Source organism: Coregonus lavaretus (assembly GCF_964263955.1).
Source record: "Coregonus lavaretus genome assembly, chromosome: 32".
In the NCBI taxonomy this organism is placed as follows: domain Eukaryota; kingdom Metazoa; phylum Chordata; class Actinopteri; order Salmoniformes; family Salmonidae; genus Coregonus; species Coregonus lavaretus.
Window position 1 is genome coordinate 32,729,736 of NC_140019.1, and position 26,292 is coordinate 32,756,027.

The 26,292-nt window shown below is 47.6% G+C and overlaps 1 protein-coding gene across 2 annotated transcripts in view; it reads right to left on the bottom strand.

Moving 5' to 3' along the window:
• The window catches only part of macrod1 (mono-ADP ribosylhydrolase 1), a 103,802-nt gene that overhangs the window by 6,713 nt on the left and 70,797 nt on the right, over window positions 1-26,292 (bottom strand). For both annotated transcript variants that reach the window (XM_084150029.1, XM_084150028.1), the window contains exons 4-5: window positions 23,071-23,100; window positions 2,957-3,073 (exon numbers count right to left, since the gene is read on the bottom strand). In XM_084150029.1, coding sequence (XP_084006155.1) covers window positions 2,957-3,073; window positions 23,071-23,100 — 147 coding nt within the window. The remainder of the gene's footprint in view (window positions 1-2,956; window positions 3,074-23,070; window positions 23,101-26,292) is intronic.

The window sequence follows — 26,292 nt, forward strand, 5'->3', positions numbered from 1 at the left end:
GCTCAGTGAAGCAGAAAGGGCACTAAATCCAGGCCCAGGTTTCGGCACAAAGAAAGGCCCCAGCTCTGCTCCTTAAAGCCCAGAGGGCCCCTCGGCTCCCTCTTGAGGAGAGGAGTTATTCTAAACAACCATCCAAGGAGAGACAGAGCGAGAAACAGGGTGACGGAGAGGAACAAAACCACAATGATAAAAGGATCTGACATAATTTTCCTAAACAGAGCTTAAAAGACATTCTCCTTCCCTCTCTTTTCTCAGAACCACACCAAACCACTTTTTTAAACATTGAATGAATTAAGTGAATGTATTAACACCACCACCCAGTCTGGAGCCTGCAGTACAAAGCAACACCTAGAGCAACAGATCTGCTGTTAGCTAGATTAACCGTAATCAAGAAGAAGAAGAAGAAGAAGAAGAAGAAGAAGAAGAAGAAGAAGAAGAAGAAGAAGAAGAAGAAGAAGAAGAAGAAGAAGAAGAAGAAGAAGAAGAAGAAGAAGAAGAAGAAGAAGAAGAAGAAGAAGAAGAAGAAGAAGAAGAAGAAGAAGAAGAAGAAGAAGAAGAAGAAGAAGAAGAAGAAGAAGAAGAAGAAGAAGAAGAAGAAGAAGAAGAAGAAGAAGAAGAAGAAGAAGAAGAAGAAGAAGAAGAAGAAGAAGAAGAAGAAGAAGAAGAAGAAGAAGAAGAAGAAGAAGAAGAAGAAGAAGAAGAAGAAGAAGAAGAAGGAAAGAAAGAAAGAAAGAAAGAAAGAAAGGAGGAGAATTAACTTCATGGTGCATCTTTAGCCCTAAGCCTTGGCTCCCTAGCTAATACACAAGTAACTATCAATATCAATAACAGAGGGAGATATAAACTGAGGAGAAGAAGAGAGAGGAGGCAAAAGAGAGGAGAGCGAAGTAAGGAGATAGGCTAAGTGGAAGAGAGGGAACTGGGAGAAAGAAAGCAGGTAAAGGAGATGTGTAGATGAGAAGGAGAGGGGGAGAGGGGGAAGAGGTCTTGGAGAAGAGGGTGAGGGTGTTTGTTAGGTTTGTGGTGAAGATTTTAATTATTAATAATTGGCCACTGAGGGAAATGTTACTGAGGGAGGATGGAGGGATGAGGTGAGGGAGGATAACTGGCAGTGGTGACGAAACAATCCCTCCCTCTCACTCCTTCTAGCACCTTCTCTCCTTTGCGCTCTCCCTCCCTGGTGTGTGTTGCTGACTCTCTGTGGTTTTGACACGGTAACACTGCAGTATCGGTACACAGGTGGGCTCTGGGGCTGTGGCTGTCTGGTCGACCTGCCAAAGGTTCCCTACTCTAACAACAACAAACACACACACTCTGCCTGACGCTCTTACGTCATTCTGCCAGATTCTCTTTCTCTCTCCCCCTCTCTCCATTTTTCTCCTTTTCTCCACCATTCTTCCAGGGCTGTTAGACTGGAGTCTTGATTGAATGCAGCTCCAGTTAATGGTGGTTAACAGTCTGAGGCCAGTTAACCTGTTAGGGGCTGTTAGTTAATGGATGGCTGTGTTTAGTATCTCTCTGTTGGTTGATCATGCTGTGCTCTTCAGGCTGTGTGTGCTACAGAGTGCGACGCCCCAGCAGGCCTGTACCACAGGGACACTGACTGTGTCTACGTCCCAAATGGCACCCTATTCCCTATATAGTGCACTACTTTTAATCAGAGTCTTATGGGCTATGTCACTGTGTTTAAACAGGCCTGTGATCATTGTGTCTGAACTGTCTGATGTCGCACAATGACAGATCGTCTCTGTAGGCGAGAATGAAGTAGAACTGAGCTGTTGACAGGCTGAGACACTGTCGTAGTCACCACCAGACACATAAACTCACACCATCACACTCAAACACACACACACACGCACACACACACACACAAACAAACACATTGAATGATATAGTGAGAAAATTAGGCACTGTGACAACAGCTCATCTCATTCTAATTCCCTAGTCATCAACCCTCCCACCCTCCATTTTCACTCACTCCTTCATCCCACCCTCCATTTTCACTCACTCCTCCTCCTACCCTCCATTTTCACTCACTCCTTCCTCCTACCCTCCATTTTCACTCACTCCTTCATCCCACCCTCCATTTTCACTCACTCCTCCTCCTACCCTCCATTTTCACTCACTCCTTCCTCCTACCCTCCATTTTCACTCACTCCTTCCTCCCACCCTCCATTTTCACTCACTCCTTCCTCCTACCCTCCATTTTCACTCACTCCTTCCTCCTACCCTCCATTTTCACTCACTCCTTCCTCCCACCCTCCATTTTCACTCACTCTTTCCTCCCACCCTCCATTTTCACTCACTCTTTCCTCTCATCTATTCCCTCTCAGTCTTCTCAGTCTATTGGTCTCCTGCTGTACTCTTTCTCCCACTGTGAAGTTTAACTCAACAACAACAAAAAGCTGAAAGCTGGTATCGAACAGTCTACCACCATGCTTTTAACACTCACGCACACGCATTCAACCAAGGACAACAACAAGCAGAGAGACAAAGACACACACACACAAACACACACACAAAGACACACACACACACACACACATAATGGAGGACATCACAGCTAAGTGAATACATTAAAGAGCGTATGAATCTCTAAACACAGTCAGACCAACCACATAATTACTGCATCCACACCAGGAGATGGGAGAAAAGAGGGAGGGAGGAGAGAGGGGGAGAACAAAGGAAGGAGGGAGTGAATGACAAAAGAGGGAGAGAGGAAGGAGAGATGGAGGGTAGGGATGTCTAACACCATATGCAGTGAATATGTTATAATTCACTCTGTGATATAACCTGTATCAATTACCTTTATTGGTTGGAAAGATGTCCAAAGGGATGGTGGTGTTATAATTCACTCTGTGTGAAACAGGCCGTATATCCTACAATCTAGTATTTTATAAGACCACCCTGTGTGATAGAGATGTATAGCTGTGATATCATCTCCTCATGGACTCACACTTGGCAGGCAGGCCATAGCCCCCCGTAATCTTAGCCTCTCCCGTCTCACACCCTCGAAGCTCAGCACACTCGGACCTCAGGAGGGGACCGGCCGTACGGTGGATCGCACCATCCACTGAGGAGAGGGGGAAGAGAGAAAAGTGAGGAGTGAATATTTGTACAGTTTGCATAAACTGTCAACAAAAATGTTGTAAATGAGGTATGAAGTGAATTGACAATTGCCTGTGCATTGTTAATTGTTAATGTGAGAGGAGGGGTGAGATATCATTTACATGCATACAAACACACACACACACATACATACACACACCAGCTCCCGTTGTGGCACCCTTCACTACTGATGAACCATGTCAGTTAACGCTATCTAAATCGAGATAAATTATTATTTGATTTGGGAGACAATTTGTAATCTCTTTCCCATGATCATTGAACTAACAATCATTAGTGCACAGCACCTCTCATTACAGCTCTAACAACTCTGCTCCATATGGGACTGGGACTGTGGGGGGTGTGTGTGTGAGTTCAGTGTGTTGGGTTGGGTTAAATCTCTTTCCAGGCACATCATACATTATCGCCCTGCTCTGCCACTGTGTCATACATTATCACCCTGTGACTGTAAGGGTGGAAGGCAGGGTACGGTGGCTGACTGACTGTCTGAGAAACACACACACACACACACACACACACTGACTGTCTAGGTCCCCTGGGGGGATAGAGAAGCAGCATTTAGTTACAGTGCTGCTGTGTGAATAGAACTGGAGGTGACACGCACCAGACAGCTAGTCACCCCCACCGACCGACACTCACACACTCTGAAATAGAGGACAAGTGTTATAACAAGACCAAGAGAGAAGAAAGGAGGGCGAGAGAGAGGGATGGAGGTGAGATGAGAGGGAGGGAGAGAGCCATAGATGTATCAATAGTTTGATGGAAGGAAGGGAGACAGTCCAATAAGGATATAGTTAGAGAATAAGAGCGGGGAAAAGAAGAGATGGGAAAAGAAGATGATCATAGCAAGGTCGTTTTTAATTTCTAGTTCCTTACGTTTGACCTTGTATTTGACAGAGAGTTATGTGATGTGAGTGTGTGTGGTTTGTGTCTGTGGTGTGTGTCACAACCTCCAGTCTAAAGATTTGTGGGGGTGTATGAAACGTCTCTGATCCTGGCTTATATACAATACACCTCCAAACACCTGCCACTGCTCACAAACCGGCATTTATCAGACTACAGAGTCCAGACACAGAGACGATTTGACTATACAAAGACAACACAAAGATACAAAGACAATATCTCTCACTGCCATACAAAGACAACACAAAGATACAAAGACAATATCTCTCAGCCATTCAAAGACAACACAAAGATACAAAGACAATATCTCTCAGAAGCTGCAGAATGGCTGACTGTAGTCATTCAATGGGAATACTAAGAAGTTAACCTAAGAAAAAATGTATTCTGAATTTTTGTGATGTACTATAAATGTACAATTCAACCCCTACTGGTGAGAACACTGAAGGAAACTTGTGAGTCTACATATTGTGTTTCTTTCATATTCATATCCTTCTATATCCTGTCTTTCTTCTTCTTCTTGAGGAGAGGAACAGAGGAAAGAACAGAGAGAGACATGAGAAATGAAAGAAGAGGAGCGTGGTAGAGAGCATGACAGGAGAGACGTGGAGGATGGAGAGAAAAAAAGACAGCAATGAAAGAAATAAAGAAAACTCAAAGAGAGGGAGAAAGGAGAATAAGGAGAAGAAAAGATTGAAGAGAAAAGAGAGGAGGGTTGGAAATATGAAATATGCCATTTAGCAGACGCTTTTATCCAAAGTGACTTACAGTCATGCGTGCATACATACATTTTTTTTGTGTATGGGTGGTCCCGGGGATCGAACCCACTACCCTGGCATTACAAGCGCTGTGCTCTACCAGCTGAGCTACAGAGAAGAATAGAGTTAAGGAGAGAAAACAAGAGGAGGGTTGGAGAAGATTAGAGTTAAGGAGAGGAAACAAGAGGAGGGTTGGAGAAGAATAGAGTTAAGGAGAGGAAACAAGAGGAGGGTTGGAGAAGAATAGAGTTAAGGAGAGGAAACAAGAGGAGGGTTGGAGAAGAACAGAGTTAAGGAGAGGAAACAAGAGGAGGGTTGGAGAAGAACAGAGTTAATGAGAGGAAACAAGAGGAGGGTTGGAGAAGAACAGAGTTAATGAGAGGAAACAAGAGGAGGGTTGGAGAAGAACAGAGTTAAGTAGAGGAAACAAGAAGAAACAACAGGTGAGAGGAAACGAGAAAACAGGAGGGGTGCAGGCGGAGCAGGAGAGAGGAGAGGTGCAGGCGGAGCAGGAGAGAGGAGAGGTGCAGGCGGAGCAGAAGAGAGGAGGGGTGTGAGCGGAAGAGAGGAGAGGAGGGGTGAGAGTGTTGGCTTCAGGGACCTGCCAGGATAGTGTTCCACTCTTACTGTCATCTTCCTACAACCTCCCTTATCATTAAACACTGTCAGCTAGAGGAGCAGGAGGTGATAATTGGCTCCATGCTTACCTGGCTGGGAGGATGCTCTTCTCAGCAAAACACACTCAGAGACACACACACACACACATAAACCATTACACTCACAGACACATGCGCTCTTACTTACTGTACATACGGAATACTAAGTCGCAGCAGATAACCTTGCCAGCTGACCGGTGATAGGTTCAGAGCCTGTCTGTTAAACTAATGGGGCGGAACGCCGGCATATTGCCTTTCCCAGAGTCCCCCAGTGAGAGGGACGATCATTTATTTCAGCATGGTTGCCATGGCAACATTTAGGATGGTCTGGTGGTGGACAGTCCGGCCAACACAAAGCTCAAAGGCAACATCAGCAGTATAGTGTGTGTGTGTTGGGGGCAGACCTGGGTTCAAATACACATGTCATTTATTATTTGTTATTTAAATACTTGTTTTCTGTGTATTTGAGTATTTTCAAATAATGTGGCCCCAATCAACTACTTCTATTGGAAGTATGTGAAAGTATTTTCCAATAATTTCCTATAAATAGCCTACTATTTGAAAGTATTTTCAAATACTTTCTAATATTCAATTACTTAGTAATAGAGATGTTGCAAGCCGGCTCAAAAATGCAAGCCGAGATCTACCGCTCAGGGTTTATTTTTAAAAACATGACTTAGAAAACGTAAACCTATGCAACATTAACCAATTAAAAACAGTTCTGTAGTAATGAGGTTTGTGCAGTAGGCTAACGGCCCAATACGTTATCACTGCATATTGCTATGCTTGAATTGCCCTGCCAATGTTGTTTTTCTCAGACCATTTTGAAATTATACATATTTTTTTAATGGTATATGATCACACTGGTAATATATCATTTGTTGTATTACTTGTGAGGCACAGCTGACAGCATAATAATTAGCTTTTTGTTTTGACTGGACTGATGGCCTACATCTGATGGTCAGTCTGAGGGGAGGAAGGGAGCAGCGGTGAGGCTGCCTCTCACCCGACTCACCGTCCCTTCGCTCTCCCTCCCTCCGCTGAGAAAAGGGGACAGTCTCTTCCAGCTGATGGTGAAACTCAAGTTGCATTGCTTTATTTCTGCCTCATGCACCAATTCATGTTGTTACTCCTATGACCAGAGAAATTGAAATATTCCTCTATATTAAAAAAGCCACAAGCCGCTAATAATAACAAAGCTAGCTTATCAGAACCCTTTGCTATACTCCTTCAATGCAGCTGCAGTGCTGGTTGTAGCGTGAGTGGAAGTAGGGAGAACGCGCATTTTATGGCTTAAAGTGTTGACAGTGCTGAATAACAACTTAAACATCAACTTACTCATAACAAAAGCAGCGGTAGGCCTATAGGTGCACTTGATTTGCTCTCTGGGCCTGCCGGGTAAGCGGAGTTCTACCTTCAGACACATGAAATGGTTCAAAATGGGAACGCTTTGCCTTCCTGGTGCTAGGGCTGCTGGATCAAGGGCACCTACCACCAACAGCATGAAACGAAAAAATTTTGAAATAGGAACGCTTTATCATTGTGTTTTTTACAGAAATGTTTGGTGATCGACTATGAATGCCTTGGATCTCGACCACTGGTATATAGAGTACTGACTGGCATTGACGAGCACAAAACTTATTTTTAGCTGATCTGCTAAAGTCTCTTAAGAAAACAAGATCTCTGAATTGACTCTGAGTGAAGGCTGCATTTTTATATACAGTGAAGGAAAAAAGTATTTGATCCCCTGCTGATTTTGTACGTTTGCCCACTGACAAAGACATGATCCGTCTATCATTTTAATGGTAGGTTTATTTGAACAGTGAGAGACAGAATAACAACAAAAAAATCCAGAAAAACGCATGTCAAAAATTTTATAAATTGATTTGCCTTTTAATGAGGGAAATAAGTATTCGACCCCTCTGCAAAACATGACTTAGTACTTGGTGGCAAAACCCTTGTTGGCAATCACAGAGGTCAGACAATTCTTGTAGTTGGCCACCAGGTTTGCACACATCTCAGGAGGGATTTTGTTCCACTCCTCTTTGCAGATCTTCTCCAGGTCATTAAGGTTTCGAGGCTGACGTTTGGCAACTCAAACCTTCCCGTGTAGTTCTGGGCTGATTCCTCATCGTTCTCATGATCATTGCAACTCCACGAGGTGAGATCTTGCATGGAGCCCCAGGCCGAGGGAGATTGACAGTTATTTTGTGTTTCTTCCATTTGCGAATAATCGCACCAACTGTTGTCAGCTTCTCACCAAGCTGCTTGGCGATGGTCTTGTAGCCCATTCCAGCCTTGTGTAGGTCTACAATCTTGTCCCTGACATCCTTGGAGAGCTCTTTGGTCTTGGCCATGGTGGAGAGTTTGGAATCTGATTGATTGATTGCTTCTGTGGACAGGTGTCTTTTATACAGGTAACAAGCTAAGATAAGGAGCACTCCCTTTAAGAGTGTGCTCCTAATCTCAGCACGTTACCTGTATAAAAGACACCTGGGAGCCAGAAATCTTTCTGATTGAGAGGGGGTCAAATACTTATTTCCCTCATTAACATGCAAATCAATTTATAACATTTTTGAAATGCGTTTTTCTGGATTTATTTGTTGTTATTCTATCTCTCACTGTTCAAATAAACCTACCATTACAATTATAGACTGATCATTTCTTTGTCAGTGGGCAAACATACAAAATCAGCAGGGGATCAAATACTTTTTTCCCTCACTGTACGTGTAGGTGTTTTGACATGGATCTCACTCTATTCTATTCCCCAGCAGCCCACTACAGCACACACACACACACACACACACACACACACACACACCACATCTCATCTCAGCTACCCACTCTGCCTGCCTGCCTCCTGTTAGCCACACTGAGACACACAGTTGAACAGTTGAAACACACTGGCCTATTGTCAATGTGACGTAGGCAGGACAAAGCGTTTCCCTTCTCTCCTCAAATCATAATGTATAAACTTCATCACCCACTGAGCTCCTGCTCACTGTCTTTATGTCCCTCCCTCTGTCTTTCAAACATTTCCCCTTGTTTATCTGTCTCTCCCTCCATCTCTCTCTCCCTCTCTCTTTAGAGGCCTGACCTGTCTGTACCTGCCTAATTAGCACCTACCTTTACGCTGCCATATCAAACCTCAGAGGAGAGAGAGAGAGAGGGGGGAGGAGAGAGAGGGGGAGGAACGAGGGGAGACAGAGATAGGGAGGGAGAAGGGAAGAGAGAGAAAGGGAGGGAGAGAGAGAGAAAGTGAGATTGCCAGTGATAGAGGATGGGAGAAAAAGCACGTCCTCTGTTGATCTAGAGCTGATACACGATGAGAGGAGCGAGTATGGAACCAGATATCTGGTGGTATAATCCTCCTTAGAGAGAAGCTGAGTATGGAACCAGATACACTACATGGCCAAAAGTATGCTTGACTAACATCTCATTCCAAAATCATGGGCATTAATATGGAGTTGGTCCTCCCTTTGCTGCGATAATAGACTAGATGTTGGAACATTGCTGCGGGGACTTGCTTCCATTAAGCCACAAGATTATTAGTGAGGTCGGGCACTGATGTTGGGCGATTAGGCCTGGCTCGCAGTCAGCGTTCCAATTCATCCCAAAGGTGTTCGATGGGGTTGAGGTCAGGGCTCTGTGCAGGCCAATCAAGTTCTTCCACACCAATCTCGACAAACCATTTCTGTATGGACCCCGCGTTGTGCACAGGGGCATTGTCATGCTGAAACAGGAAAAGGCCTTCCCCAAACTGTTGTCACAAAGTTGGAAGCAGAGAATTGTCTAGAATGTCATTGTATGCTGTAGCATTAAGATTTCCCTTCACTGGAACTAAGGGGCCTAGCACAAACCATGAAAAACAGTTGGCACTATGCATTCGAGCAGGTAGCGTTCTCCCGACACCTGCCAAACCAAGATTCGCCCGTCGGACTACCAGATGGTGAAGCGTGATTCAACACTCAAGAGAACGCATTTCCACTGCTCCAGAGTTCGGCTGCTCCATGGAAACCCATTTCATGAAACTCTCGACGAACAGTTCTTGTGCTGACGTTGCTTCCAGAGGCAGTTTGGAACTCTGTAGCGAGTGTTGCAACCAAGAACAATAATTTTTACGCACTTCAGCACTCGTGGGTCCCGTTCTGTAAGCTTGTGTGGCCTACCAGGTACTGGTCCGACTGCTGGAAAAGGATCTTTATGCCAAGGCAGAGAAGTGTGAGTTTTTCCAGCAGTCAATCTCCTTCCTCGGATTCCGCATTTCCACCTCAGGTGTGGAGATGGAGGGAGATCGCATTTCAGCCGCGCGTAATTGGCCGACTCCAACCACGGTGAAGGAGGTGCAGCGCTTCCTTGACTTTGCCAACTACTATCAGAGGTTTATTTGGGGCTTTGGCAAGGTCGCAGCTCCCATTACCTCCTTGTTGAAGGGTGGGCCGTCCCGGCTCTGCTGGTCTGCTGAGGCTGATTTGGCCTTCAGTAGATTGCGGGGTCTGTTCACCTCAGCCCCGGTACTGGCTCACCCCGATCCATCACTACCGTTCGTAGTGGAGGTGGATGCGTCCGAGGTAGGGATAGGCGCTGTCTTATCCCAACGCTCGGGCACGCCACCCAAGCTCCGCCCCTGTGCCTTCTTTTCGAAGAAGCTCAGTTCGGCGGAGCAGAACTACGGCGTTGATGATCGGGAGCTGCTGGCTGTTGTCCGAGCTTTGATGGTGCGGAGGCATTGGCTCGAAGGGGCGAAACACCCTTTCCTCGTCTGGACAGACCACCGTGACCTGGAGTACATTCGGGCAGCGAGGAGGCTGAATCCTCGCCAGGCCAGGTGGGCCCTCTCCTTCACCCGGTTTGATTTCACACTCTCATACATTCCGGGTACGAAGAACGTGAAGTCAGACGCACTGTCTCGGCTGTATGACAAAGAGGAGAGGCCCAGAGACAACACCCCCATACTGCCGGCCTCATGCATTGTGGCGCCGGTAGTATGGGAGATGGACGAGGATATAGCGCAGGCATTACGCACAGATCCATCTCCACCGCAGTGTCCAGCTGGGCTGCAGTACGTGCCTGCACTTATCCGTGATCGTCTGATCTACTGGGCACACACGTCACCCTCCTCTGGTCATCCAGGTATCGGTCGTACAATGCGCTGCCTGACCAAGAAGTACTGGTGGCCTACCTTGGCTAAGGACGTGAGTTTCCTCCTGCTCAGTGTGCGCCCAGAGTAAGGCACCTAGGCACCTCCCAGCGGGTAAGCTACAACCTTTACCAGTTCCACAACGACCATGGTCTTACCTTAGTATTGATTTTCTTACTGATCTTCCCCTCTCCCAAGGTAAAACCACTATCCTGGTCGTTGTGGATCGCTTTTCGAAGTCCTGCCACCTCCTTCCTCTGTCCGGTCTCCCCACGGCCCTTCAAACTGCGGAGGCTCTGTTTACTCATGTCTTCCGGCACTATGGGGTACCAGAGGATATAGTGTCCGACCGAGGTCCCCAGTTCACGTCTAGAGTCTGAAAGGCGTTCATGGAACGTCTGGGGGTCTCGGTCAGCCTGACCTCTGGATTTCACCCCGAGAGTAATGGGCAGGTGGAAAGGGTGAATCAAGATGTGGGTAGGTTCTTGCGGACCTACTGGCCGGGGGAGTGGTCGGTGTTCCTGCCATGGGCAGAATACGCTCAGAACTCTCTCCGCCACTCCTCCACTAACCTAACACCCTTCCAATGTGTTTTGGGTTACCAACCGGTCCTGGCACCGTGGCACCAGAGCCAGACCGAGGCTCCTGCGGTGGATGACTGGTTTCGGCGTGCAGAGGAGACTTGGGACGCTGCCCACGTTCGCCTCCAGCGCACCTTGCGTCGTCAGAAGGCGAACGCTGACCGCCACTGCAGGGAGGCCCCGGTTTTCGTACCGGGGGATCGGGTCTGGCTCTCGATCCGGAATCTACCCCTCCGCCTGCCCTGCCGGAAGCTGAGCCCGCGGTTTGTGGGGCCATTTAAAGTCCTGAGGAGAATAAACGAGGTTACATACAGGTTGTTACTCCCCCTTGATTACCGTATTAACCCCTCGTTTTATGTGTCTCTCCTCAGGCCGGTGGTAGCTGGTCCGCTCCAGGAGTCTGAGGTGCGGGAGGTTCATCCACCTCCTCTGGACATCGAGGGGGCCCCGGCGTACTTGGTCCGTTCCCTACTGGATTCGAGGTGTCTGGCCTTCAGTATCTCGTGGAGTGGGAGGGGTACGGTCCGGAGGAACGGTACTGGGTCTCAAGGAGGGACATCCTCGATCCCTCCCTGTTGAGGGATTTCCACCGTCTACATCCGACTCGCCCTGCTCCGTGTCCTCCTGGCCGCCCCCACTGCTGGAGCACTGCTGCGCACTGCTGGAGCCGCACGTCAAGGGGGGGGGGGGGGGGGTACTGTCACGACTTCCGCCGAGGCTGCCTCCCCTCCTTGTTCGGGCAGGTTTCGGTGTTCGTCGTCACTGGCTTACTAGCTACTGCCGGTCCCATTCTCATCACTCCACTTGTCATGTCTTGTCAATCACACACACCTGGTGCTCATTCCCCTAATTAGTATGTGTATAAGTGTTCCCTCTGTTCCCCTTGTCTTTGTGAGTGATTGTTTCATTGTGAGAGCGAGTGAGCTACTCTTCCATTTGTTATTGCCAAGGTGGAATATTTCCCTTGTGATAGTTTCGTTTGACGCTTTGGGTGTTTGATTTATGTAAACGGAATAAACTCTTTGCTGTATTCGTTGACAGTCTCTCTCTAGTCATGGTTTTAAAAGTTTTGAAATCTCACAGTATCAACTTTGCTGTAGCTTTCTTTTATGCCTGCTACGTTACTGCAGACACGGTTATCTGAGCCATCCGATTGGCCAGTGGTAGGCCTATAGCGCACTTGATTTGCTCTCTGGGCCCATCGGGAAGGCAGTGTTTGACTAGGAATGCCTTGGAGATCGACAAGTCAATCGCAATCAACCGGTTGGTGACCACTGCTCTAGAAAGTTGAGTGAAGTTCAATCTCGTGCTTTTCTCTGTGGCTGATATTTCTCTGCGGCAGTCCCGGGGAGCTGCGCGGCAGTCTCGGGGCTACTGCACGCAGCTTTGAGGGAACATTGCACGTGGGTGATTGAAAGATGAACTGAGGTCCACACTCCAGTCCAGTTGGTGGTGGTAATGCACCTTAAAGTTGGTTGCCAACCCCCATATAAAATCCACAGAAGAAGAAGACTGAACGAGGAGAGATTACTGGAAACTAACTAGGTTTCCCCTTTTATCTGTGGATTAATTGTCGGAGTAGAGAACACACAATGTTGTGTGACTCAAAATGAGTCAAAATCTACAAAGATCCAGAAAAAAAGGACCATGTGCATTTCAGGTAAAACAACAACCCAATGTTTATATCCCAGGACAAATTAGCTAGCAACAGCAAGCTAGCTAGCTAGCTAAATGGCCATAATTGTTTCATGTGTTTCGACCTGTCCCCAAATTAATATAGTTGGTTCAGAGTTCGTTTTGATATTTCAACCTGATATGTCCTGATCACGTCTGGTGTGGGTGGACAAAAATCTACATGCGCGCGATCGATGGCGCACGCGTGTGCGTGCCTGGTCTAGTCAGCATGTCAGCAACGGATGTCGCTGAAATAACAGAATACACTAATTTTTAGGGGTGTCCACATACACCTGGCCATGTAGTAGATCTGGTGGTATAATCCTCCTTAGAGATTGTCAGTTCTACATGAGTTTTGGCTTTGCTTCTGAATATGACATCTTTCATTTATTTATTTGTTTATTCAGTAGCCAGGGACCATGCAGAACATACTCAAAGTATTGCACAAAATAAGTTACAGTAGCTACATTTAGCTAATTCCCATTTGTGGTCCTTCACTACATTTCGCAGCACTTTTTTCCCTCCAAACAGGCAGAAACTTAAAGTAGTGCCCTGCGTAGCCACCTGAGACATTGCCATGGAGAAGCAGCGGCAGAAAGAGCCTGCCTAGGAGAGACCAAACACAGCTAGGCCTGCTGGGTGAACAACACACACAAACACACCTTGGCACGCACTCTCACACACACACGGTCGCACTCACATGGTCACACACACACGGTCGCACTCACATGGTCTCACGCACACACACACACGGCTGGGGTATTAAAAATGAGTTGGTTATAAACAGTTACATCAGCTGTATACAGGAGACATACTGTAAATGTGTGTGTGTGTGGGGGGTAGTACAGATTTATCTCTGGTATCGATTTGCTCCACAGTCTCTCAACACCACGCAGACGCCGCAAAGCACTGACTTAACAACAGACTGAGAAATGACTGTTTATATACACCACATAGTCATAAATTATATACAGTGCATTCGGAAAGTATTCAGACCCCTTCCACCACATTTTGTTACGTTACAGCCTTATTCTAAAATTGATTAAATACATTTTTTTAGAATAAGGCTGTAACGTAACAAAATGTGGAAAAAGTCAAGGGGTCTGAATACTTTCCGAAAGCACTGTACTGTTGACTTCTCACCTGCAGTCTCACATTATAATTATACTAACTAGGAAGCTGGATGCAAACACACCACACAACACATACACTTGCAAAAACATTTCCTCTCTCTCACACTCATGAAGTCAGATAGAAAGATCACACAGACAGACAGACAGACACAGACCTGGGCAGAAAATAGTTGTATTTTGTAGTTTATTGGAAAATACCAATTTTACTCAAGGTAGTAAAATATAGTTTATAAAGAGTTTCAATAGGCAACTATTTTCTTTGATATTCAAATACAGGTCTCAGAAAAACAATTAACATTTGAAAGTATTTGAATACATGAATGTTATTTGATTACATTTTTATTTATATATATAATACCAGTCAAAAGTTTGGACACACCTACTCATTCAAGGATTTTTCTTTATTTTTACTATTTTTTACATTGTAGAATAATAGTGAAGACATCAAAACTATGAAATAACACATATGGAATCATGTAGTAACCAAAGAAGTGTTAAACAAATCAGTTCCCACATTTGCGGAGCACTTGTTGGTTGCTTTTCCTTCACTCTGCCGTCCGACTCATCCCAAACCATCTCAATTGGGTTGAGGTCGAGGGATTGTGGAGGTCATCTGATGCAGCACTCCATCACTCTCCTTCTTGGTCAAATAGCCTTTACACAGCCTGGAGGTGTGTTGGGTCATTGTCCTGTTGAAAAACAAATGATAGTCCCACTAAGCCCAAACTAGATGGGATGGCGTATTGCTGCAGAATGCTGTGGTAGCCATGCTGGTTAAGTGTGCCTTGAATTCTAAATAAATCACAGACAGTGTCACCAGCAAAGCACCCCAACACCATAACACCTCCTCCTCCATGCTTTACGATGGGAACTACATATGCGGAGATCATCCGTTCACCCACACCGCGTCTCACAAAGACACAGCGGTTGGAACCAAAAATCTCCAATTTGGACTCCAGACCAAAGGACACATTTCCACCGGTCTAATGTCCATTGCTCTTGTTTCTTAGCCCAAGCAGGTCTCTTCTCCTTATTGGTGTCCTTTAGTAGTGGCTTCTTTGCAGCAATTCGACCATGAAGGCCTGATTCACGCAATCCCCTCTGAACAGTTGATGTTGAGATGTGTCTGTTACTTGAACTCTGTGAAGCATTTATTTGGGCTGCAATTTCTGAGGCTGGTAACTCTAATGAACGTATCCTCTGCAGCCGAGGTAACTCTGGGTCTTCCATTCCTGTGGCGGTCCTCATGAGAGCCAGTTTCATCATAGCACTTGATGGTTTTTGTGACTGTACTTGAAGAAACGTTCAAAGTTCTTGAAATGTTCCATTATGTCTGACCTTCACGTCTTAAGGTAATGATGGACTGTCGTTTCTCTTTGCTTATTTGAGCTGTTCTTGCCATAATATGGACTTGGTCTTTTACCAAATAGGGCTATCTTCTGTGTACCCCCCCACCTTGTCACAACAAAACTGATTGGCTCAAACACATTAAGACTGAAATAAATTCTACAAATTAACTTTTAAGAAGGCACACCTGTTAATTGAGATGCATTCCAGGTGACTACCTCATGAAGCTGGTTGAGAGAATGCCAAGAGTGTGCAAAGCTGTCATCAAGGCAAAGGGTGGCTATTTGAAGAATCTCAAATTAAAAATATATTTTGATTTGTTTAACACTTTTTTGGTAACTACATGATTCCATATGTGTGATTTCATAATTTTGATGTATTCACTATTATTCTACAATGTAGAAAATAGTTATAATAAAGAAACACTCTTGAATGAGTAGGTGTATCCAAACTTTTGACTGGTACTGTATATATATATATATATATATTTATATTTGATGGCTGCCAAATATTTGATGAAGAACCAAAAACTACAACAGTTAGTTGAATTAGTCTAAATATATTATCATTAGCACATAGTTTGGAGGGCTTTCAGATATGAATCTTAATATAGCCTATTGTCATGGGCCTCTCACTCCACCGGGTTACCACCTTAATTTTCTTCCACTCTGCTCACCACTCTCTCTACTCAGCCTAACTAGCTCCACCTGTCCCTGCTCTGCTCTGCTCTAATTACTCTGCCAGCTGCGCTGCATTACCCACTACCTCTCCCAGTATTTAAGGCCCTGTCTTTCAGCTCTCCGGTGTCAGATCGTCTGCAAAGCTCACACCCGGAACCTGTTTGCTCGCGCTTCTGGCTCACCCTGGTTTTGTGACCCCGGACCTGCCTGATTTTTGGATACTCTTCTGCCCCAGGAGATCCAGACCTGCTTCTGCTATTACGACTCCTGACTACTCTTCAATCCCGGTAACTCTGACCAGCCTTCTGCCTTGCTACTACGTATTTTGGATGTCCCTTGAACTGTACTGCTGCCTTGTTTCATTCCGCCCTGTTGTGTCTGTGTCTCCCCCCCCCAGGACTTCTGGACCACCCACCACCGGCTTCATAGGACGCATCGCTGCCACTGGGGGGGGCACAGACCCAGCACATTGGACGGGATCCCTGTTACCCCTGGAGCCTTCATTCACTCCCTACTTCCCTTTTCCCTTAAGTTTTAATAAACTTTCTGGTGTGACGCAATTGTGGTCCTCTGGTCGTCTGTCTGAACCGTGACAGTACGATCTGACCATTATGGACTCAGCGCACACTTTCCCCGACATGGAAACCGATGAGCATGAGCAGCAGTTCCAGCAGCAGCAACAACAACTCGCCATGATCATTCAACTCCTCACCAACCTTACCCCAGCCAGTCTGCCCACCAGCCCTGCCCCCGAGTTACCTGCCCCGGTCATTGCAGCCGCTGCTCCGGAACCCAAGATTGGAAACCCCGAGCGGTTCAACGGCGATTCAACCCAGGTCCGGCCATTCCTGACTAGCTGCCGACTTCAGTTCTCCTTGCAGCCAAGGACCTTCGCCACGGAGGGGGCTAAAGTTGGGTATGCCATCACTCACCTGACGGGCCGAGCTCGACTCTGGGGAACAGCAGAGTTCGAACGTCAAACCCCCGCATGTGCAACCTTCGACCTGTTTGCTGAGGAGATGCTGAAGGTGTTTGACCTGGATTCACCAACCGCAGAGGCGTCTCGTGAACTGTTCAGTATTCGACAAGGCAGACGTACAGTCGCAGACCATTCCATCGACTTCCGAACCCTGGCTAGACGAAGTTCTTGGAACACACCATCGTTGGTGGACGCGTTCTTCCATAGTTTGGCTGACTATATCAAGGACGAGTTGGTCTCCCATGAACTGCCTTCCACTCTTGATGAAGCCATCGCACTGACTGTCAGGATCGACAGAAGGATACAGACCCGTCGTCGTGAGAGGGGGCGCCAAGGTCCACCTACTACCGGCATTCGGAGAGATCCGACTGGGCTCCTGTCATCTACTGCCACTCACCCAGGTCAGCTTGATCAGTCTGAGCCTATGGAGATTGGGCGAGCCTCTCTCACTCCTGCAGAGCGCCAGCGCCGCTTCACCTCAAACCTCTGCCTCTATTGTGGAGGTGATGGACATCGTGTGGTAACCTGCCCTTTAAAGGGCCGAAGCTCACCGGGCATAGGGGGAGTCCGGTTGAGTTCAATGACCATCCAGTCCTCCGACCGCAAACCCCTGCTGCAAGTTCACCTCCGCCTCTCTGACTCAACTCACACCCTGGCTGCTCTGGTGGATTCTGGCGCCGAAGCCAACATAATGGACATCAAGCTGGCACGCCAACTGGGACTGGAGAACCTCCGTTTGACACCTCCTATTCCTGCCCGGGCACTGGACGGACACTTACTCGGATCGGTCACTCATGTCACGGCCCCGGTCTCGATGGGTCTGTCCGGAAACCATCAAGAAACTATTCAGTTTCACCTGCTCCCCTCTCCAGGCCAACCCCTCATCCTGGGTTACCCATGGCTCCGCCGGCACAACCCTCAGCTCGACTGGGTGACCGGGGTGATCAGGGAGTGGGGAGAGGACTGCCACCGAACCTGCCTGCTTGCTGCCGCACTACCCCCTCGGCCAGTACCTACTAACTCCGCTCCTGACCTCTCCAATGTCCCAGAATGCTACCATGGTCTCAGAGAGGTGTTTAACAAAGCAAGAGCCACATCTTTGCCCCCTCACCGACCGTACGACTGTGCCATCGACCTCCTCCCTGGAACAGCCCCTCCAAAGGGTCGTCTTTATTCGTTGTCTGCTCCTGAAAGAAAGTCCATGGAGGACTACATGAATGGCTCTCTGTCCGCAGGATTAATCCGTTCATCTTCATCTCCTGCTGGTGCTGGCTTCTTCTTTGTGGGGAAGAAGGACGGATCTCTTCGCCCCTGCATCGACTACAGGGGACTCAACGACATCACAGTGAAAAACCGTTACCCTCTGCCTCTGCTCACCTCTGCTTTTGAGTTGCTCCAGGGAGCCACTGTTTTTACCAAGTTGGATCTCAGAAACGCTTACCACCTAGTGCGGATCCGGGAGGGAGATGAATGGAAAACCGCATTCAATACACCAACAGGCCACTACGAGTATCTGGTTATGCCTTTTGGCCTCACCAATGCTCCTGCTGTGTTCCAGGCTCTAGTGAATGATGTACTGCGGGACATGTTAAACAAGTTTGTCTTCGTTTACCTGGATGACATCTTAATCTACTCCAGAAACCTGTCTGAACACACCCGCCATGTCCAGCAAGTCCTTCATCGTCTTCTGGAGAATTCCCTCTACGCCAAGGCAGAGAAATGTGAGTTTCACGTCAAGACAGTGGCCTTCCTGGGGTACATAGTGGCAGAGGGAAGTATCCAAATGGATCCTGCCAAAGTATCAGCAGTCACTTCATGGCCAGTTCCGGAGAACAGAAAGAAGCTGCAACAGTTTCTGGGGTTTGCTAACTTCTATAGGAAGTTTATCCGGAACTACAGTACCGTTGCTGCCCCTCTCACTGCTCTAACCAGCACCAAGCAACCCTTCACCTGGACCCCAGCAGCCGACAAAGCCTTCAGTACCCTCAAGGTGAGGTTCACCTCCGCTCCCATCCTCCAGATGCCTGATGTGGACCGGCAATTCATTGTGGAGGTGGACGCCTCGGATGTGGGAGTTGGTGCTGTGATTTCTCAGTGGGCTGCGGAGGATAGGAAGCTCCATCCCTGTGCCTTTTTCTCACGTCGGTTGTCCCCCTCTGAGTGCAATTACGACATAGGGAACCGTGAGCTGCTGGCTGTGAAGCTTGCCTTGGAGGAGTGGCGTCACTGGCTGGAGGGGTCCACCATTCCATTTCTCGTTTGGACCGATCATAAGAACTTGGAGTACATCCGCACGGCCAAACGGTTGAACTCCAGGCAGTCCCGCTGGGCCCTGTTCTTCACCAGGTTTAATTTCACTCTGTCATACCGGCCTGGATCACGCAACACCAAGCCAGACGCCCTCTCCCGTCAATTCCAGAAGGATGACACCCCCTCCAAGGACCCTGTGTCGATTCTGCCAAGTCCCTGCATCGTTGCAGCTCTGACCTGGGCTGTTGAGGAACAGGTGCTGGAGGCTCTCCGTAACCAGCCAGGTCCCAGCACTTGCCCAGCTGACCGCCTTTTTGTCCCCGAAGACCTGAGGTCCCAGGTCGTTCAGTGGGGACATGACTCCCGCCTAGCTTGTCACCCTGGCTCCACCCGCACTTACAACCTGCTCGCCCAGAGGTTCTGGTGGCCCTCTCTGAGGAAGGATGTACGGGAATTCGTCCAAGCCTGCCCCATCTGCAACCAACACAAGTCGTCCTGCCAGCCCCCAGCCGGATTGCTGCAGCCCCTGCCTGTGCCCAGACGTCCCTGGTCTCACATCGCCCTTGACTTTGTCACGGGGCTGCCCCCTTCAAGTGGCATGACCGTCATTCTCACCATCGTTGACCGTTTCAGCAAGATGGCACACTTCATTCCCCTCCCCAAGCTCCCAACCGCCAAGGAGACCGCCCAGGTGGTCCTGGAACACGTCTTCCGGATCCACGGACTGCCAAAGGATGTAGTTTCTGACCGTGGTCCACAATTCTCCTCCGCTTTTTGGAAGGAGTTCTGTCACCTGCTGGGAGCCACAGTCAGTCTGACTTCCGGATTCCATCCCCAATCCAATGGGCAGTCAGAGCGGGCTAATCAGGAGCTCGAGAAGGCACTGCGATGCATGACTTCACGCAACCCCCACTCCTGGTCGCAGCAATTGACATGGGTGGAGTACGCACACAATTCTCTGACCTGCTCTGCCATCGGTATGTCCCCTTTCCAATGTGTTTATGGATACCAGCCTCCTCTATTTGCCAGCCAGGAAGAGGAGGTTACTTGCCCATCTGCACTTGCTTTTGCCCGTCGATGTCGCCGCACCTGGTCACAAGCCCGAGCCACACTCCTCAGATCCGTTGCCAGCTACACTACCGGGGCCAACCGTCGGAGAATTCCTGCTCCCACCTACCATGTTGGTCAAAGGGTGTGGTTGTCATCGAAGAACCTGCCACTCAGGGTGGAGTCGCAGAAGCTGGCACCTCGGTTCATTGGCCCATTCCCTATCATAAGAGTGATTAGCCCAACTGCTGTCCGGCTCCAACTGCCTAATTCCCTGAGGGTGCACCCCACTTTCCATGTGTCTAAGATTAAGCCCATCCATGAGAGTCCGCTGGTCCCTGCTGCGCCTTGTCCTCCTCCTCCACGGCTCGTCGATGGTGGTCTGGTTTACACCGTCCGCCGCCTGCTTCGGTCCAGACGGAGGGGTAGGGGTCTCCAGTACCTCATTGACTGGGAGGGCTATGGACCTGAGGAAAGGACCTGGGTGCCAGCTAGTCGGATTGTGGATAGGACTCTCATCACCGCTTTCCACCAACGGCATCCTGATCAACCTGCAATCCGTAGGGGCCGCCCCAGAGGGGTCCCTAACCGTCCTGCCCGCTCGGCTTCCTGTCCTGTGCCTGATCCTGTCTCGGGACCTGTCCCATCTCCCGACCACGGCCCTCCGGCTTCCTCCGAGGATGAGGACGTTCACTCGGACCGTTCGGAGGAGTTCTAGCCCTCCTCCGGCTCCCCTCCTCCCGCCCGGCGTGGTGTTGCTCTTGGGACTTCTGGGGCCGTCCCTTGGGGGGGGGGTTCTGTCATGGGCCTCTCACTCCACCGGGTTACCACCTTAATTTTCTTCCACTCTGCTCACCACTCTCTCTACTCAGCCTAACTAGCTCCACCTGTCCCTGCTCTGCTCTGCTCTAATTACTCTGCCAGCTGCGCTGCATTACCCACTACCTCTCCCAGTATTTAAGGCCCTGTCTTTCAGCTCTCCGGTGTCAGATCGTCTGCAAAGCTCACACCCGGAACCTGTTTGCTCGCGCTTCTGGCTCACCCTGGTTTTGTGACCCCGGACCTGCCTGATTTTTGGATACTCTTCTGCCCCAGGAGATCCAGACCTGCTTCTGCTATTACGACTCCTGACTACTCTTCAATCCCGGTAACTCTGACCAGCCTTCTGCCTTGCTACTACGTATTTTGGATGTCCCTTGAACTGTACTGCTGCCTTGTTTCATTCCGCCCTGTTGTGTCTGTGTCTCCCCCCCCCAGGACTTCTGGACCACCCACCACCGGCTTCATAGGACGCATCGCTGCCACTGGGGGGGGCACAGACCCAGCACATTGGACGGGATCCCTGTTACCCCTGGAGCCTTCATTCACTCCCTACTTCCCTTTTCCCTTAAGTTTTAATAAACTTTCTGGTGTGACGCAATTGTGGTCCTCTGGTCGTCTGTCTGAACCGTGACACCTATAGATATAATTAAATACATGAGGGACATGGAATCACCTCAACATTAGAGAAGATCACTTTTGCAGCTTCAAAATGACTAACAAATATATGTTCATAATGAGTGACATAAGGTAATCCAGTAACGCTTGACATCCAGTTCTTATACATGTGTAGTAACTTCGATTATTACAATAGCAACATTGTTGTTACATAGGACTTCGTAAATTGCTTTATAGTTGCATAATAATGGAGTTATTACAAGAGCGGAATGAGGAACAGTCACTATTCCTCGTGTACAGCAGCTACAAAAACTCTCAGCTCATTGCTATGCAATTAAAATGCAATTACCAACGTATTATGTAACAACATGCTAATAAAATGTTGCTCCAAAAGTAATTACAGTTTAATGTGAAGTGTTACTGAGAATGGTAACAGTAACAAAATATGGCTATTAAGTGTAGAATGGAAATGAAATATCAAAAAACTGCCTTCTTGAATCAGCTACAGCCAAGGTAGGTGGAAAATCATGTTAGTTAGTATTCTGAGTAAACTATCCCTTTAAAGATGTTATAGTGTGTGTTTGAAACAAGAACACTTGCCCTCAGATGGACAAAGAGGTTCAAAGTTGTTTTTGCTAAGCATCCAACTTGCTATTTACAATGTTTGGAAAATGCTTTGAATTTCTCTGCAGTATTTTCGGTTATCATTAAATTAATTGCAGATTTCAACCTTTTCAGTGGCATGTTGAAAGAGTCATACGGTAGTTGAGAGTCAAAAGGTATTCATAGTTATCTGTACAACATATAATTGGTTAATTGGTTTGACTTGATTATGTACACCTGGGGCAATGGACATTCAGGAGAATGGATATTTACAGAATGTTCAGATAGAAATGTATTGTGTAGATGAAATATGACTGTCAGATAGATTGGAATAGTATAGGAGATTGTTTGTGCTCTACTCATTCTATTTCTATCATCAACATGCGGTTCCAGATCTGCCATTAGTTGAAGGCAGCCAATCCAATCGTTTCTGAAAAGTAGTCACTTCCTGAGATCTGTATCGAAATATTTTTGGAAAGTAGTTGCTTTCTCAGATCTGTATTCAAATAGTTTTTAAAAAGTAGTAATTTTTTTGGATCTGTACTCAAATAGTTTAAAAAAGTAGTCATTTTTTGGGATCTGTATTCAAATAGTTGTAGTCAACTCCAAAGTAAGTGTTTGCCCCAATTTTTTTTTACTTTCGACGAAGCATAGTTAAAACTATAGTTATCCCAGGTCTAACACACACAGCGGTCTATATTCTTTCTCTCTAGGAACAAGGGAACAGAAATAAGAGTAAAGAGTGACAGAATGACTCACCTCCTCCTCCCCCCAACAGGGTCTTGTTGGCTGAAAGATAAAACAGAGAAGATAAACATCATGAGAAAACATTATCTATAATGCAAATATACCTTCTTGCTGGCAGGATTGTATAGCCCTTCAAGGTCTTATCCTGACCTTCCTGGAAATAAACAAACAGTGGTATGGCTGAACCATATATATATACAGCTCTGGGATTGGTCCACTGTGTCATCAGCGCTGGCTCTAACCTATGACCTTTGACCTCATTGATGTCACAAGCTCTATCATCAGCCTTCATCACTCGATTTATTTCAAGGCCGGCTGGAATAAAATGCAGTTATTTTCGGTTCCCGCCCTGCCGCCAGGAGTCATGATCCTCCAATACTGAGTAACTTTTAACCGGACAGGCTGGTCGATATGAGGACACCACATCACCACACTAGCTAGCCAGATGCAGCACTGTACACTGGTTCAGTGTGTATCTCTTCTGGACAGCTATCCATTCAGACGGGGAGATACAGAGGAACATGGCTAAATGGCCAGAGAGAGGAGAGAGAAGAAGAGGCTGGTACTCTATGAACCTTGGGTTTCTCCCTCTGTGTTACATGAACCATTTTATAGATGAGGCTTTATGGACAGAGAAACAAGTATTTTACTCTTGTGTACAAAGAGAGAGAGAGAGAGAGAGAGAGATAGGGATCGATAGAGCACGTAAGTGAGAGAGAGAGAGAAACAGAGGGAGAGAAAGAGAGAGGTAGATTTTAGACATTGATGCAGACAGCATCCCGCCTCTCCAGGAGCCTCTATTCATATGGTCTCAGAGAGGAGAGGAGCGAGAGGAGAGGAGTGAGAGGAGAGGAGCGAGAAGAGAGGAGCGAAAGGAGAGGAGCGAGAGGAGCGAGAGGAGAGGAGCGAGAGGAGCAGAGCGAGAGGAGCGAGAGGAGCAGAGCGAGAGGAGCGAGAGGAGAGGAGCGAAAGGAGAGGAGCGAGAGGAGAGGAGCGAGAGGAGAGGAGCAAGAGGAGAGGAGCGAAAGGAGAGGAGCGAGAGGAGAGGAGCGAAAGGAGAGGAGCGAGAGGAGAGGAGCGAGAGGAGAGGAGCCAAAGGAGAGGAGCGAGAGGAGAGGAGCCAAAGGAGAGGAGCGAGAGGAGAGGAGCGAGAGGAGAGGAGCGAAAGGAGAGGAACGAGAGGAGAGGAGCGAAAGGAGAGGAGCGAGAGGAGAGGAGCGAGAGGAGAGGAGCCAAAGGAGAGGAGCGAGAGGAGAGGAGCGAGAGGAGAGGAGCAAGAGGAGAGGAGCAAAAGGAGAGGAGCGAAAGGAGAGGAGCGAGAGGAGCGAAGCGAGTGGAGAGGAGCGAGAAGAGAGGATTGAAAGGAGAGGAGCGAGAGGAGAGGCAGCAGAATGGCAGCATCTGTCTGTTCCTCTGGAAGACAAAAGCATTAAAACAGAGCCCAGCGCATGCACAGCCCAAAAATGCTCATGTGCATGCACAACCACGCACAGTCGCATAGCACAAACACAGTCGCGTAGCACAAACACACTCACATAGCTCACACACTCACCCACGGGCACACACACTCACAGGCACGCACACACAGACGTGGACCGACAAGATTGGATGTTGGTGTAACCATGGCAACTCCAAAGCCCAAAGGTTTGTTACTAAAACCTAGTTAATTAGAGAAGAGAGAGAGAGAGAGAGAGAGAGAGAGAGAGAGAGAGAGAGAGAGAGAGAGAGAGAGAGAGAGAGAGAGAGAGAGAGAGAGAGAGAGAGAGAGAGAGAGAGGGGTGGAGAGAGAGAGAGCGAGCAAGGTGGAGAGAGAGATGGTATCAGAGATAAAATAAGTATTTAGCCTGTGGAGGTGCCTCTCCCACTTCTGTCAGTTAAAGGATGAACGTGTGAGGAGAGAGAGAGACTGAGGAGACAGACAGAGAGGGGTGTACCGCTGTTACCCCAGAGAGAGAGACTGAGGAGACAGACAGAGAGGGGTGTACCGCTGTTACCCCAGAGAGAGAGACTGAGGAGACAGACAGAGAGCGGTGAGGTTTAACATCTGTTAAACCCCCAACGTATCCTCCACCCCAGAGAAAGAGGTGTGAGTGTGTATGAGTGAGTGTGTGAGTGAAAGAGCGAGAAAGAGAAAAACTGTGCATATAAATCCTAATATACTGTATATCGCTGTAAATTCGACTTTTTCCAAGTGTTGTAATTTAAGCCAATTTGCTACAGCAGAAAAATAATCCTGAAGCAAGAGGAAATGTGAATTATTATGTGGATTATAATTCATGGACATTTTTGTAGGGGTTGATACATTTTCCTTAAGGGTAAATCAAGTCTGAAATTTCAAATGGCATATTATAAACTTCAGAAGCCTTTTATAACCTCAAATACACTTAAAGTTTTAAATGCATTGCACTACATTTTCTCGACCTCATGGCTTGGTTTTTGCCCTGACATGCACTGTCAACTTTGGGACCTTATACAGTGGGGAGAACAAGTATTTGATACACTGCCGATTTTGCAGGTTTTCCTACTTACAAAGCATGTAGAGGTCTGTAATATTTATCATAGGTACACTTCAACTGTGAGAGACGGAATCTAAAACAAAAATCCAGAAAATCACATTATATGATTTTTAAGTAATTAATTTGCATTTTATTGCATGACATAAGTATTTGATCACCTACCAACCAGTAAGAATTCCGGCTCTCACAGACATGTTAGTTTTTCTTTAAGAAGCCCTTCTGTTCTCCACTCATTACCTGTATTAACTGCACCTGTTTGAACTCATCACCTGTATAAAAGACACCTGTCCACACACTCAATCAAACAGACTCCAACCTCTCCACAATGGCAAAGACCAGAGAGCTGTGTAAGGACATCAGGGATAAAATTGTAGACCTGCACAAGGCTGGGATGGGCTACAGGACAATAGGCAAGCAGCTTGGTGAGAAGGCAACAACTGTTGGCGCAATTATTAGAAAATGGAAGAAGTTCAAGATGATGGTCAATCACCCTCGGTCTGGGGCTCCATGCAAGATCTCACCTCGTGGGGCATCAATGATCATGAGGAAGGTGAGGGATCAGCCCAGAACTACACGGCAGGACCTGGTCAATGACCTGAAGAGAGCTGGGACCACAGTCTCCAAGAAAAGCATTAGTAACACACTACGCCGTCATGGATTAAAATCCTGCAGCGCACGCAAGGTCCCCCTGCTCAAGCCAGTGCATGTCCAGGCCCGT